The sequence below is a fragment of the Pleurodeles waltl genome, chromosome 1_1, assembly GCF_031143425.1.
Source record: "Pleurodeles waltl isolate 20211129_DDA chromosome 1_1, aPleWal1.hap1.20221129, whole genome shotgun sequence".
Taxonomy (NCBI): Eukaryota; Metazoa; Chordata; class Amphibia; order Caudata; family Salamandridae; genus Pleurodeles; species Pleurodeles waltl.
In genome coordinates this window covers 981,154,041-981,169,516 of record NC_090436.1, presented here as the reverse complement: position 1 = coordinate 981,169,516, position 15,476 = coordinate 981,154,041, and the positions used below count along the sequence as shown (strand labels likewise).

Genomic DNA, 15,476 nt, shown 5'->3' with positions numbered 1-15,476 from the left:
CATAATCTGAGATACCTCCACTGGCTCCCCATCCAGAAAAGATGCCAATTTGAGCTCCTGACCCACACCTACAAAGCGCTTCACGGCCAAGGACCCACCTACATGAACCACTTCCAGAATTTCCACCTACCGCCCAGGAACCTCAAACTTGCACAGGTACCACGCAACTGCCGCTGCCGCACCAGAGGACACTCCTTCTCCCTCCTCACCACCAAACACTGGAACACCCTTCCCCTCAAACTCCACACCTCACACTCACTGACCCACTTCAGGAAGGGACTCAAGACCTGACTCTTCGACTGACTGCACAGCACAGCACTTGGATACCCTCAAGAGTGATAAGTAGTGATTTACAAATACTGATTGATTGGCCTGTGTCACTGGAGTATGCCAACCAACTCACTCATGTAATGCTCCACTGGTGTGTGCTTAATGCACCCTTGGCCTACTTCAAGTTAGTATGTAGCACTTACAGAACATGTGTAATTGCGTGTGTGTGCTGTGATGCATGTATATCTCTTTATGGTACAGTAAATGGAGACCTCTTTGTTCCATATTGGAATCCCAGGTCTTTGAAGAGGCATGTGAATGTTGAGGAGCCATCTTAGACCGACATGTGGATTGCCTGCAGTCCTGAGAAAAGGGTGGGGCACACACTCTGGCGGAAGAGGGAGCCAGGCTTTCTTGTGCACTTCAGAAGGGTCCTTTGATTATGATTATGAAAAGGTCACTGGTCAGTGGGGCCTAGGCACATCCGAGGAAGGAGATAGGGTTGATAAGGAAACGCAAAGAATAAGGCTGGGGCCCTTGGCATATATCAGTGAGGCTGACATCCATTTTTCAGAGCACACAGTACTAATGTCCAAGAGTTCAGAAACCAGCAACACCAGCCAGCAAATAATGAGGGTGCCAATGCAAAAAGAGCGATTTTCTCACATACACAAAAAGAAAAACCTATAAAAATGTACACTTGTAAGAACAATATGCAGTTAAATAATGATACTGTGAATATTTCAGTACAGAGGTGATAGTTTCTCTGCCTTGAAGAGAAAAAGTGACAACAACATGGAGATATAGCTGCATCTACCTCTCTCATCTCTATATACCACTAGTGTGGTGCACGAGGGAGACCAAGATGTCAATCTCAGAAATCAGAGGCGGTCGATACATCAAAACTGATAGCAGATTAAGACTTCCAGGCTCATACTGCAGCTTGCCCTAACATTGTCTCATAAAGTTGTATAATCATTGGAATTACATGTCATGTGGATCAGTTGCTTATTGTGGAATGAAAGAAACATGCTCCATCGTCCTGCAATAATACAATAATGATCTGTAAAAATGATGACTCTTTTCATTTTAGTTCACAATGCACATGCACAATGATTCACTGCCGTCAATACTTACCTTCCTCTAACAGGGTCGAGCTCCTTCAGATCTGCCAATGTGGGTTGCTGGTCTAGCAGTTTCCTGAAGAGAGCCAATGGAAATGGCAGATATATACTGGGGCAGTAAGATATCGTCTGCCCACACTGATTCCCAAAAAGGAAGTAATGTTTTGGCTCAAATGAAGGCTGGAAAGAAATAGTGCATTTACTGTACATAAACAAGGTGTGGAAAAGCCTCAGAGTACACAAGTAACAAGTGATCCACCTAAGGGCTTTCTTTCAGTTTTGAACTAAAATGAGACGTTATAGCTTTTTCCTTCAATACCTTACAGTGCATAACTATGTACATTGAAGATCTGACAATGTAGCTGAATTATTTCTAATATTAATGTTTTATTTTGCAGCTTGTAATGACAAAAAATGTATTTCCTCAATAGGCCTGCACTGCCTTCGCCTTCCCAGAAAATTCAAACTCTTACGTCAAATTAAACTTTTCACAGTCCTTGAAAAGAGGGACACATTTTGGTAACCCTTGGAAGGAGAAACAAAAACCTGCAGACTGCTAAAGCAGGTGTTTTAATAACAATGGATATTCAAGTATTCTGAGTAATGAATTTGTGTAGAGAATGTAATAATATAGAGAAAAATAATGCACACATTTGAAAATGTGTCCATGTGAGTGGTCGCCAATGTTCATGAGGTATACTCATTAATGGCTTATTAATATGAAACATGGAGCTTATGTTTGATTGATGTTGTAATATGTCATATTGAAGGTTATGCATTATGTATTAGCTTTATTAATCATAGCCCTTAACTTAACGGAGGTCCTGGCCTAGTTGCACGGCCTCATGCCAAAATGTATTTCTAAACTGATTAATAAAACGTTTGCTTAGAGAATTAAATTGTAGTTTTCTACTGGCTGACCAAATGAGCTCGTAGCTAAAAGTCTTTTTCATGAGAACCGTTTGCTAGAAGATGCTGTTCTTGCTAAATGTAGCATTATGAGTGTACTGTGTGTAAGACTGACTTTCTCAGGAGGCGAACAATGGAGACACTGACTTGAGTATAAGCTGCAACAAAATTGTTACCTGAGGAGCCGGACGCTGAGGACATTACAAAAGAAGCTAATCAGCGACATGTGAACTGTGTACTAGTAGAAATTACAGATTTGATGTTTTCGTTTTATTGGACAAAGTGTGAACATGCGATCCCTTGACCAATAGGGACTTGGGAAGTAGTTTTAGGAAATCTAACTTAGCCGGACTGCACTGAGAAGAAACCAGCATTTGCCATTGTGCTTTTGCCACTGCCATTACTTTCTAGATCGTCTTGATCCATTTGAGGAGAGGTACACTGTTACTGATGAGTTTCTTAATACTATTTGCTTTTTCTTTTAAGGTACCAACTGTACTATTTAGATAGAGCCATAGTTAGATGTTTTCTAAATTTGTGTTGACTAAATTATTCTGCATGAAGCCCAACATGCTGATGCTAATCTGGTGTTACATAAGGATCCTCACTAATGAAAGTCTGTTATATGGAGTAACGTTTGATGTCTTTCCTTTGCTGAATCTAAATGTATGTGATATCGTTTGCTCAATTGTTCTTGTTATTAATTTGCACTGTAACTTTAGAATGTATAGTGGTTCAAGCTTTGATTGGATTTAGCGTATTTTGCCGCTTTGGACAGCCAGTGTTGTTTCTGTATGTTTATCATTTGATTTTGAGATTATTTTATGTGACATTAGCATTGTTAGTATAGGGAAATAAGGGGCATATTTATACTCCGTTTGCGCCAAATTTGCGTCGTTTTTTTCAACGCAAATTCGGCGCAAAACTAACGCCATATTTATACTTTGGCGTTAGACGCGTCTAGCGCCAAAGTAGGAGGAAAGAGCGTAATTTTTTTGCGTGAACGCCTTCCTTGCGTTAATGAGATGCAAGGTAGGCGTTCCCGTCTAAAAAAATGACTGCGCCGCAAATGCGTCGTATTTATATTCCCGGGCAAAAATCACGCCCGGGAGTGGGCGGGGCAAAAAACCCCGCATTTGCGCCTCTTTTTAACGCCTGGGTCAGGGCAGGCGTTAAGGGACCTGTGGGCTCAAAATGAGCCCACAGCTGCACTCCCATGCCCCCAGGGACCCCCCCTGCCACCCTTGCCCACCCCAGGAGGACACCCAAGGATGGAGGGACCCATCCCAGGGACATTCAGGTAAGTTCAGGTAAGTATATATATATTTTTTTTTAATAATTTTTTTTGGCATAGGGGGGCCTGATTTGTGCCCCCCTACATGCCACAATGCCCAATGACCATGCCCAGGGGACATAAGTCCCCTGGGCATGGCCATTGGGCATGACTCCTGTCTTTACTAAGACAGGAGTCATGTAAATGGCGTCTGGGCGTCGTTAAAAATGGCGCAAATCGGGTGGAGGCGATTTTTTTGCGTCAACCTGACTTGCACCATTTTAAGACGCCCTAACGCCATTTTTCCCTACGCCGGCGCTGCCTGGTGTACGTGGTTTTTTCCACGCACACCAGGCAGCGCCGGTCTGCTAGCGCCGGCAAACGCCATTCAATAAATACGGCGCCCGCATGGCGCTTCAGAATGGCGTTAGCCGGCGCTAAACTTTTTGACGCTAAACTGTGTTAGCGCAGTTTAGCGTCAAAAAGTATAAATACGGCCTAAATATTCTAACTTTTACTGAAGGGTGTGGTTATTCATGACTGAAAGGTCGTGGAGTGTGTCAATAACTGACTCCAATTGACTACTAGTGTTATTGATTAAAATTGAATATTATTGTAATTGATTAATTATTATCGATCTACATGTACTGGAGTTATGGTGGGAACATGTTAAATGCGAGTCAAAAGGTTCATGGGCCTATTGTAAGTTTACTTATTAAGGTCTGATGCACTAACAGACGTGGTAGCAGACTGAGGGTTCGTCTCCTTAAGAGCCCATCATAGATGTCCGGTACGGTTTTGTCTCCTTAAGAACCCATCATAGATGTCGGGTACAGGTTTGTCTCCTTAATAAAGTATCACAAGTGTTCACAGAAAGATAAAGATCAACAGAGATGGTAGTAGCTTCATGATTTGGTCCTTTGAGAGTTCATTGTTACTGAGATGTGGATTTATTTTTCAATGATACAAATTGGAGATAAATGTTTCCCTAAGTCCTGAAATGACGTTCCCAGAATCTTGGAGCCTGCCAATGGTTGTTTGAGGATGTTCTTGGCTTAATAGGTCGATCGGGTGTGGTCGACAAGTCAGAGTGTGAGTCAAAGTGAGTGAAAGAGAATTTCGACTGAATTCTGGCGAGTCCTTTGTGCACCAGGACAGACACACTTATCAGTTGAGAGTAATATTTGCGGGTCAAATTTTGCTTGTGAATCTGGGAAACTGAGAAGGAAGGATTAGCTGTAAGTGCGGCAAGAGCCATCAGGGATTGTGTTACCTTTCCTGTAGTAAACCAGCAGATTTGTTTTTTTGTTTTGGGTTAGTGCTCACAGTTTTTGCATTCGTTTTTTGTGAATCGGAGTTTGGGAGGACAAGCCGTAAGACTTTGTCAGCCGCAGTACGTGTGAGTGTGATGTCATTAGAGCCACGCTGGGATAGGTTGGTTAGTGAGAAGGGTTGCGCATGGATTGGCAGCTGTCCGTGAGGCGCAATTGGTTGAAAAAGTAGGTGGAGAGAATTCTGGGATTAAAAGTGACTTCCTGATTTGATTTTGATTTTGAATTTTACATTCTTTCCCTTTCTAGCTAAAAGGCTTATTGTTCAGGCTCTAATACTGTCTTGCCTGGACTACGGGAATATTTTATTTATGAGCTCTCCTAAATTTGTCCGAAAGAGACCGCAGGTGGCACAAATGCTGCTTCCCGCCTTTTAATGGGCACTCCCAGACACCACTCTGCTAAATCCCCTGTGGCCTCTCTCCATTGGCTTCCCATTGAACAGCGTATTACATTTAAAGCTGCCTGTTTCATTCACTGGGCACTTCATAATAAAGGGCCGGCCTTTCTTAGGTGGATTATAACCACCTATACTCCCCAAAGATCACTTAGATCTTCATCAGCTTCCCAGATTCATACACATCGTGTTAAGAAAGCGAGATGGGGAGGCAGGTCTTTTGCCTTTAAGGCAGGTAAGTTATGGAACTCTCTTCCACTGGAACTTTGCCTAGAGAACTCAGAACATTTTTTTCATAAAAAGTTTAAGACTTTTCTTTTTCCTCTATAGTCTCTCAGCCTTGTGGGTTTAATTGGTCCTGCATCAGCGCTGGGAGGCCTTCGGGTAGCCACGTGCTCTATAAATATTTAAATAAATAAAAAAGATTGAAAAGATGACATTTTTCAAGGCTTTAAAGAATGCTTTAAGTGGAGATACTTACATTACAATGAGTATAGATGAGGCTACACCGCCAGAAGGTACACCAGCTTACATTGTAATGGAAGAGAAGTGTATCACACCATATCTTTGGCTAAAGCAATGGTGCAAAGTGACAGAGAAAGATGGAAACTTAGCATTTCCTACAAAAGTAACTTTCAACTTGAGGGTTCTTGAGCATTTAAGGATGGTGCTATATGAATCAAAACCCTCTCTGAGACCAGTACAGTTTGAAGCATTAGCGATCTGGGAGCTAGTAGCCAGACAGCAACAGCAACAGAAATTTGAGAGGAGAATGAGAAAGGCAGAAAAGACGTTAACAGAAGCTAGGTGGGACAATGCTCAGAGGATTTGGAAAACTGAGACTTTGCAAGGAATTAAGTTGTTTCTAGCAATTACGCAGGACAATGAGAAGGAAGGAAGGAAAGCTACTAGAAAGACTAACAGAAGCCCGTCTGAAAGTAGGGAGGGTAGGAAGTCTTCATCAGTGGAGGAAGAATCAGATGATGATGAATTTATTTTAGTTATTGTGAAATCTTCCTTCACCACATGAAGCACATGAGAGTTGTCGAAGCACCAGTCCTGATCCTTCAGCCCGACACAGGTTAATGGGACAGTAAGTCTGGTGCAGGTTAATACTAGCCTGACTCAGAGTACAATACAAATTAGTCTTAATGCACCCGTTACTCCAGTAGTACAGAATCAGGTGCCACAGACAAATGTCCAGAGAATTTACCCTGTTGTACCCATTTTGGAAACAGCTACAAACTTAATGGTACCTACGGAACAGGTTTTCCCGAGACCGATGTTGGTTCAGACAGAACCAACTCCACTTTTACTGCCCCAAGTGCAGCCACAAGTTATGCCAAGATTCACTCCAGTAACAGGGACACAGTCAGATATGTCTTCAATGATGAATCAGAAAATGGGAGTTACTCTCCCACAGAACTTAGGCGCCAGAACAACCCCAGATACTGTATCTCTACCTATTACTGTTGGTCCAGCCATACCCTTTTTGCACAGAAGAAACCCAGTGTATGTGAACAGGGCGTCATGACACAGAATGCAATGGGGAGAGGATATGACAAGAACACTTGAGTAGTCTCTCCTGTGGGACAGAAATTTGATGGATCAAGGTCCTTGTTAGACCTTAGTCCCTCCGGAGTACTTCCAGATACTATGGTAGGGTCAAACATTAGCCAGAGCTTGAAATTACTGACACCGCAGACCCCATATTCAGTTGCACAGCAGGTAACACCTGTCCAAGCCAGAAACATATTGTTGCAAGGTTTGACTGCTCAGCAGTTGACTGAATGGTTAGAGGAACTGAATACCCTGCAAAATGCTCAGAAGGGAGAGGAGTATTTGAATTATGCTAGGTTAAGAATGGAAGTGGGTGAGCTCATTGAGGGAACTATGGGTGTGAACAGGTTAGAATCCTACACAGAAGCAGAGTTGAGATATCTGTGCCCAAAGGTTACAAAGGAAGTGAGCAATGTGCATCCGAAGCTAGCAGACCTGGCAGAGAAGTACGGCATAGAAATAGAGAAAACAAAGCATTTCAACAGGAACTACAGGTTAGATTTCAAGACTAAAGATTTTGAACACATGAGATCTGCCGGAATGAAGGCACACCTTAGGGAATTACTTCAAAGTGCCCAGACCTGGGGAGCATTAGACAAATGGGAAGGCATATGGGTGAAGAAAAGGGACAAAAGGAAAAGGGATTCTGTGGAGCTGACTGCAAATGTGCAGCAGTACAAGGATCCGGTAAAGATCTTACCAATGAGGGAGATCACGGGGGGAATTTTGTTCATGTCCCCTGGAGCAGAAGTGATATTGTATCATTTGCAAATGATTACCCAAAATTGAGAGAGAAGCCAGTAGAGTGGTACCAGCAGACAGACAAGTTTGTAAAACTTGCAAAGTGCCTGTGGGAGGACTTGAACACCTTACTAGAGATAGTAGTCCCAGCCGATCTATGGATAGAGTGTAACAGGAGTGTAGACTGGACAACAAGAGAACCAGAGAGGGATAAAAGTACGGGTGCTCTGTCTCCTGAGGTAATGAAATATTACTATAAAGTGATTGAATTTTTGAAAATGAGAATTTCGCCCAAGAATATTGATTGGCAGAGAATTGACAGGACAGCCCAGGAAGCAAAGGAGTCGATACATGCGTATTATGAGAGATTGTTACAGGCGTTCAAGCATTACAGTGGTACGGAGACAATTGAGGTGAACGACATGATTCATTTTGTGTTCAGATTTGTGGAAGGATTGAGACCTGAAATCAGCCAGATGACTAAGAGACATTTGATTTGCTGGCAAGCCAACCCGATTGATGAGGTGTTGCAGTATACAAAATACGGTAGTGATGAAATTGAGTTGAAGCAGAGAAAGCTGAAAAAAAGGCAATGGTGATGCAGATTAAAGCTGCTCAGACAGGCATGCAAGGAAACTTTCCACAACAGTTACCACAGAAGCAGCAGGGAAACATGATGCTTCAGCCCCAGATGATAGGTAGAGGTTCGCAGAGATAATGTGAATGGTGGTCCTGACTTGGGTACTGTAGTGGTTTGGAATGATGTGCAGGGAATGAAGCAATTATTGCCTTGTCACGCAGGTGGAGCCGTCGGACATTGGAAACAGGAGTGTCCATTGATGGGGCAGGAATGTGTTGTTCAGCAAACTAATGATGTCAATTCATTCCAGAACATGAGAGGACCGAAAATGAGAGGTCCTAATCCAAATTTAGTGCAGAATTTTCAAATAATGCAGCAGGTGCAAATACCACGTGTACAAATGACAAAGTTGCAGCCAATGCAGCAGCAGCTTCCCATGGTACCTAGACAACAAATTCAGATGCCTCAAGCCCCAATGGAACAGCAGCAAGTGATGCTTTCTCAACAGGTCACAGGTCAGAAGGTTAATCAAAGTGACAACACAGTACACCAATTCCCATTACACAGTGAGACTGGAATAAATGATGATTGGGTGAGCTAGAGTTCGGATGTGGAGGAATGTGTGCTTGTAGCTTCTTTAGAAGTGGATCAGAAAGGTTCCTATGTGAAGAGAAAAGTTATGGGTCACCAAGTTTCGTTCTTGGTTGACACGGGAGCTACACGCTCTACAGTAAGATCAGTTGAGGTTCCGAATTTGCCCCTTTCAGGTAAAACAGTTCAGATTGTAGGAGTAGCAAATCAGTATTTGACCAACCCAATTACGGAACCGGTTCAGGTTAAAATCGACAACTTCCAGGGATTGCACAAATTTGTAGTTTGTGATTCATGTCAAGTATCTCTACTGGGAAGAGACTTGCTGTGTAAAATCAAGATGCTCAATTAATTGTTCAAATGAATGAATTGAGATTCAGATGAATAGCGATGATGAAGATGACCAAACCCCAGAGACAGAGTGTGAGGCCACAAATGAGGAATTACCTCTGATTGATTTTTTTCCAGTATTCACAGTGAAGGAGCTTCATCCTGACTTGCAGGGAACGGTAAAAGAAAAGGTGTGCGATCTGACAGGAAAAGACATAAGTCTGATAAAGGGAGTTGAGCCAGTAAAAGTTACTGTAAAGCTGAATGCAATTTTTCCTCAAATTCCCCAGTACTACATGCCACAAGATGTCCTTATGAAAGTCGCCCAAATAATTGCAGACTTTGTGAAACAAGGGGTTTTGAAGGAAGTATTCAGCAGCCCATGTAATTCACCGATAACGGGTTTGCAAAAGCCCTGTGGGAAAGTTCGAATTGTCCAAGATCTGCGAAAAATAAATGACATTGTGGTCAAATGTTGTCCCGTGGTGCCAAATCCAGCTGTGATAATGTTTCAGATTCCATGTGAGTGGTTTACTGTCATTGACTTGTCGCAAACCTTCTTTTCTGTGCCTCTTCATGAGGACAGCCAATTTCTCTTTTGTTTCAAATTTTTGGACCGAGTTTACTGTTGGTGTCGAATTCCTCAAGGGTTTTCAGAGTCAGCTTCCATATTCAATCAGATCTTGAAAAGGAATTTGGAGCCGTAGGAATTGCCTTTCCAATTGACCTTGGTACAGTACATTGATGACTTGCTGGTTGCATCCAAAACAAGGGATGAGTGTAACTATGACACGATTACCTTGCTGAACAATTTGGGAAAGAATGGTCATAGGGTGTCCCCACTTAAATTTCAATACTGTCAGAAAGAAGTCTAATATGTGGGTCACCAGATTGAGAAGGGAACAAGAAAGATATCCAGAGAAAGGGTTACTACCATATTGCAGATGAATCTCCCGACGACACATAGAGATGTCAGAATGTTTCTTGGGATGGTAGGCTATTGTCACCAATGGATTCCCAATTTTTCAGTCATTTCAAGACCACTGCAGAAGCTGACTCATAAAGAAGTCACTGATCCCATAGTGCTAGTTGAGGCTGGAATGAAAGTGTTTACTGAATTGAGAGAGAGTCTGTGCAAGGCTCTGGCTTTGGGTATGCCTGACTACACGGAACCTTTCATATTGTTTTGTCATGAGTGTGATGCATGTTCTTTGTCTGTCTTGTTGCAGGTCAATGGAGGTATAAACCGCCCAGTAGCATATTTTTCAGCTACTTTGGACCCAGTTGCAGCAGCCTTACCAGGTTGTTTGAGTGCAGTTGCAGTGGTTGGACAAAGCCTTACACAGTGTGAGGGCATTGTGATGGGATTTCCCTTGACTATAATGGCCCCTCACTCTATTGTGATCCTACTTACAAAGACAAAAAAACAATATTTGACTGGTGCAAGATTGACCAGATATGAAATGAGTATTCTAGGGTCACCAAATGTGTCATTGAAAAGATGTACAGTGCTGAACCCAGCAACCTTACTTCCAAATGAAAATGTTGAAATTGAAAAATCGGTAGACGTTGAGCATGATTGTCTTGAAGTAACTGACTTGTCTAAGAGACAATACATGGACACTGACAGCAGGATAAGCTGTGTGCACAATTACTGGTATCCTGGAAGCTTCTTGGCTTCGAGGAGTGTATTCTGCCCAAGTAGCAGAACTGGTAGCCCTTACTAGAGCGTGCCATGTTTCTGCTGAGCTGAAGGTTACCATCCATACGGATAGCCAGTATGGATTTGGAATAGTCCATGAGTTTGGCCAGTTGTGGTCACAGAGAGGTTTCATGACCTCGTCGGGTTTACCAGTGAGAAATGGTGAGAGAATTAAAGATCTGTTGCATGCTATTCAAATGCCTGAAAAGATTGCCTTGGTGAAATGCAGTGCACATCTGAAGTCTCAGGACTTCGTGTCAATGGGAAATGTATATGCGGATCAAGTCGCAAGGTTTTGCGCATTGAACTGTATAACGTTCAAAGATAAGTGGGAACTGTTACCAGAAGAAGATGAAACATGTCCAAGTTTTGCATTGAAAGTAATTGATACGTTGGAAGAATTGAAAATGTTGCAGAATAATGTTAGTAGGGTGGAGAAAAGTTCATGGAGCAAAATGAAATGTGTACAGCGATAAGATGAATTGTGGGTTTCAGAAGAGGGTCAATTAGTTTTGCCTAATAGTCTGTTGTCTCAAATGGCTAGATATTATAATGGTCAAGCTCATGTTGGGAGGGATGCCATGATTCGGTTGTTCAAGCACGATTGGTTCAACCCAAGGTTTAGACAGGTTGCTGAAGCAGTTTGGTATTGCTGCGTCATTTGCCAGCAAACGAGCAGAAGAAACAAAAGGAGCAAAGAGCACAAGATGGAAGTCATCAAGCCAGAGTTGAAAGAATCCAAAAGCAAGCTGCTGAATCAGCGAAAACTGTAGTGCAAAAGAAATTATTTAGTGATATACAGATTTGAATGATTTCACAATCATTGAAGGGGAATTGAATGGGGGTTTATATTTAAGCATAACATTGTATTCATACACTGTAATTAACATGTAGTTGAAACAAAGATATTATGTTGAAGAAACTGTTCTTATGCTACCACTGGATAATGTAGGCCTTAATGTCAAATGGTTGATGCAATGCTGCTTACAGTCATCTATTCAACATGTACTCATCTTTTTATTTATGCCTCAACCTGCATACAGATAATTCATGCACATGCAACTTTGTAAAGAATGTTTTGAGGTATAATGTCACTTTCCCAGAATAAGATTAGCATTTATTTCCTTAAGGATCTGTGCACAATGTTCCACTGACATTGAATGTTTTGCATTATTGAGAAAAAAAGTTGGCCAAGCGATGTAGGCAAAAGGAAAAGGATACTAGAGAAAGAACAAAGACCAGAAACAATTGTTGAAGAAAAAAAGCAAGTAGAACAAAGTGACAGTGATGGTGACCAGCCAAAAGACCAAAGTTACTAAGAGTGACTAACAGAAAGTATGTATCTCCTGAATGGTCATGTCTGATCCATGTCCAACAAACTGAACAATCTAATGAGGAAGTCACCAATTTGACAGGCTTTCCAATCCTTTTTAAAGAACGTCCATGAGCATGAACTGATCAAAACTGAAACAGTCGTTCCTAAATAACTTCATGATGAAGTACTGAACTGAGATTTGAACCAAATGTTTGAACTTTGCAAAGCCTTTTGTTCCTATCGAGTCGAAGATCATAGGATTTCCTTTTAGAAAAGCACCACAAAGTTTGTTTTTAGAATTTTTCGTTGAAGATACATGGCAAATAGCAAGGCAAATTGCTGCAAGTTTTTATAGCTAATCCTAGTAGTTATAATATTCATAGTTAGTTTATAGTGGGACTTAGCATTTATGTTGGACATGCCTCACCTAAAACCAAAATTAACCAGACCTTGATGAATACTAAAAATGATGCAAATAACAAAATGATTCATAGACGCAATTCAATAGGCGATTTAAGGAAGAATGTATATTTTAGTTTGTTAGAAGACCTTTCAAATATCACGAATGTCAGTGACTGCAGTTTATGTACTTTCCTACCTCATCAGCAGCTGAGAGTGTGACCTACGAGCAGCTTTATCCACATTAATTATTGATATGTTTCTTTCGGATAACAACGTTACTTTGGAGAAAGTGCCTATTATTAGTACTCTGAATTACTTTACAGAAATAAAAAGTTGGTAGACAATGTCAAAGTATGCAAAACCAATTACACAATTTAACCACACTACCAACACAAATAATAAGCTTACATGTCAACTAAATAAGATTGAAAAGGAGTTTATGAAGGTGTTAATGAAAGTAATGAGAAAAGTGGCGGAAATTGGGAAGAGACAAGATACCTTGAATTATAGAATGAAGAGGAAGAAAGGTTTGTAAATACCAAGGGGCATCCAAGACTTAAGACTGATTTATGGGTTGGCAGACAGAGTTTACTCCATCAGGGTGAGGGAGTCATTCGCCCTGACAGAGCTACAACCTGGCAAATTTAGAAAAACTGCCAAGCCTGCAGTCATTTCTGAAGCATTGGCAAGAACTGCCATCCCAGAGGTTCCTGTCAATGCCTTTTTAAGTGTGAGGCAGGGCTCTGTCCACATGACAGTGCTGTCAGTTAACCTTATTTTGTTTAATTTTCAAAAGCAAATCCCATAGCATGAGTTTCTTTTTGAAAATAAAATGCCTCCCTCACAATGGGCGTTATCTCCTATGGTTAAGAGGCCGTTAGACAGTTTTCCCTGCCACTTGCTGCCAGGGTTTTGCTTGAGGCAAAAACTGACCTGTATGCCTGCCTATCTAAATTAGTTGGGTGGACATAGAGGTCATCCTCTGATGGCTGTTACTGTATTCATGGCAGGAATTGAGTAGTCTATTCCATGATTACACCTAACGTTTGCGCGTATTTAAATTGGGCAGGTGGACCCGTATATGACAGTGAGGATACTCTGTCCCCATTTCACTGGAGTACAAATAAATCAGCCCCCTATTCTTGATCAAGAAAAGATGGGAATAACGTGTGTGATACGTGAGAAAGGTCAGACTAAAGAATCAGGAGAAGTGGTAAGGATGGAGCAAATGTAAACACAATTATTTAGTTACTAATGTGGGTTTGGCTGGGAATTACCTTATTCTTGAAGAAATGTATTATGTGTGGTAAAACTGCTTATTTTAGACTCCCAAGTCATTGGGTGGGAAGCTGCTATTTAGCTTTAGTGTTTCCCCGTGTTTATTATGTAGATTAGATTAGTGATATCCACAATAGTAGATTGATTGGCTCTAATACACATTAATAAGGAACTAATGGCTGTACATGCTAAGGTTACGCAGAATCATGGAAGATGGAGCCTGTCACATGTTGTGCATGGAGCAATGTTCCACCTTTGTGCCTGATAACAGTAAGCAGATTCATAATTATATAATGAATATTACTAACATCACACTTAAAGCAAAGACTTTGAAAGTACAAGGTGCTAGAGTGGAGAAATATTTTCAAAGATTAGTTGCTGAATGGTTAGGAAATGTAAGTGGAAGTGTCCTTTGGAAAATAATAATGTTAATAATAATTGTTTTCATTGGCATAATTGGTGTTACTCTTTCATTAAAACAGTTAGGACCGATTTGCTTTAACCAAGAGTTAAATGGTGGATATAAAAAGGTGTCAGCAACGAGCAGAAGAAACAAAAGGAGCAAAGAGCACAAGATGGAAGTCATCAAGCCAGAGTAGTGCAAAAGAAATTATTTAGTGATATACAGATTTGAATGATTTCACAATCATTGAAGGGGAATTGAATGGGGGTTTATATTTAAGCATAAAATTGTATTCATACACTGTAATTAACATGTAGTTGAAACAAAGATATTGGGGGTCATTCTGACCTCGGCGGTAAAAGCCGCTTACCGCCGGTCAGAAGGCCGCCACAATACCGCCGCGGCCAGCCGCCACGGACATTCTGACCCACAACTGCAAAACCTCCGAAAATCCGCCCTCCACTGCAGTCCGCCACATCAGCGGCCAGCGGTAAACTGGAGAAGACCAAACCTCCACCGCCACGCCAACAGAAATACGCCCATCCCATTATGACCGGCAAATCGACGCGGCGGTCATTCAACCGCGGTATTCCATTGGCGGTAGACATCGCCGCGGTCAAAATACACACACCTTTACAAACCCCTACCACATTGGACAATTTGAAAGGCACACACCTGAAACACATACACACACCACTCCCACACATCCAATACCATATAAAACACACACCCACATCACCCACAAACCCCTACCAACAAAAACCAGAGACGAAGGAGAGAGAGACACATCAGAGAATAGATAGCCAGACACACAGAGGCACACCGCAACATCACACACACCACATAGAAGCACAAAGCACCACACACCAACACACACATCATCACATACACCACCCCACACCTCATACACACCACCCCATGGCACCACAAAGGCACCCACGCTTTTCGGACCAAGAACTCCGGGTCATGGTGGAGGAGATCATAAGAGTGGAACCCCAGCTCTTCGGCTCACAGGTCCAGCACACCACCATAGCAAGGAAGGCGGAGCTCTGGCAGCGGATCGTGGACAGGGTCAACGCGGTGGGACAGCATCCCAGAAATCGAGAGGACATCCGCAAACGATGGAACGACATACGGGGGAAGGTGCGCTTGATGGTCTCGCGACACAACTTCGCAGTGCAGAAGACTGGCGGGGGACCCCCACCCACTCCACCCGAATTCACAACATGGGAGCAAGAGGTACTCAACATCCTGCATCCTGATGGCCTCG

The 15,476-nt window shown here is 42.1% G+C and overlaps 1 protein-coding gene across 1 annotated transcript in view; it reads right to left on the bottom strand.

Moving 5' to 3' along the window:
- The window catches only part of HERC5 (HECT and RLD domain containing E3 ubiquitin protein ligase 5), a 315,041-nt gene that overhangs the window by 70,110 nt on the left and 229,455 nt on the right, over nt 1-15,476 (bottom strand). Inside the window, exon 17 of the mRNA XM_069230254.1 lies at nt 1,408-1,574. Within this exon, the coding sequence (XP_069086355.1) occupies nt 1,408-1,574 (167 nt within the window). The remainder of the gene's footprint in view (nt 1-1,407; nt 1,575-15,476) is intronic.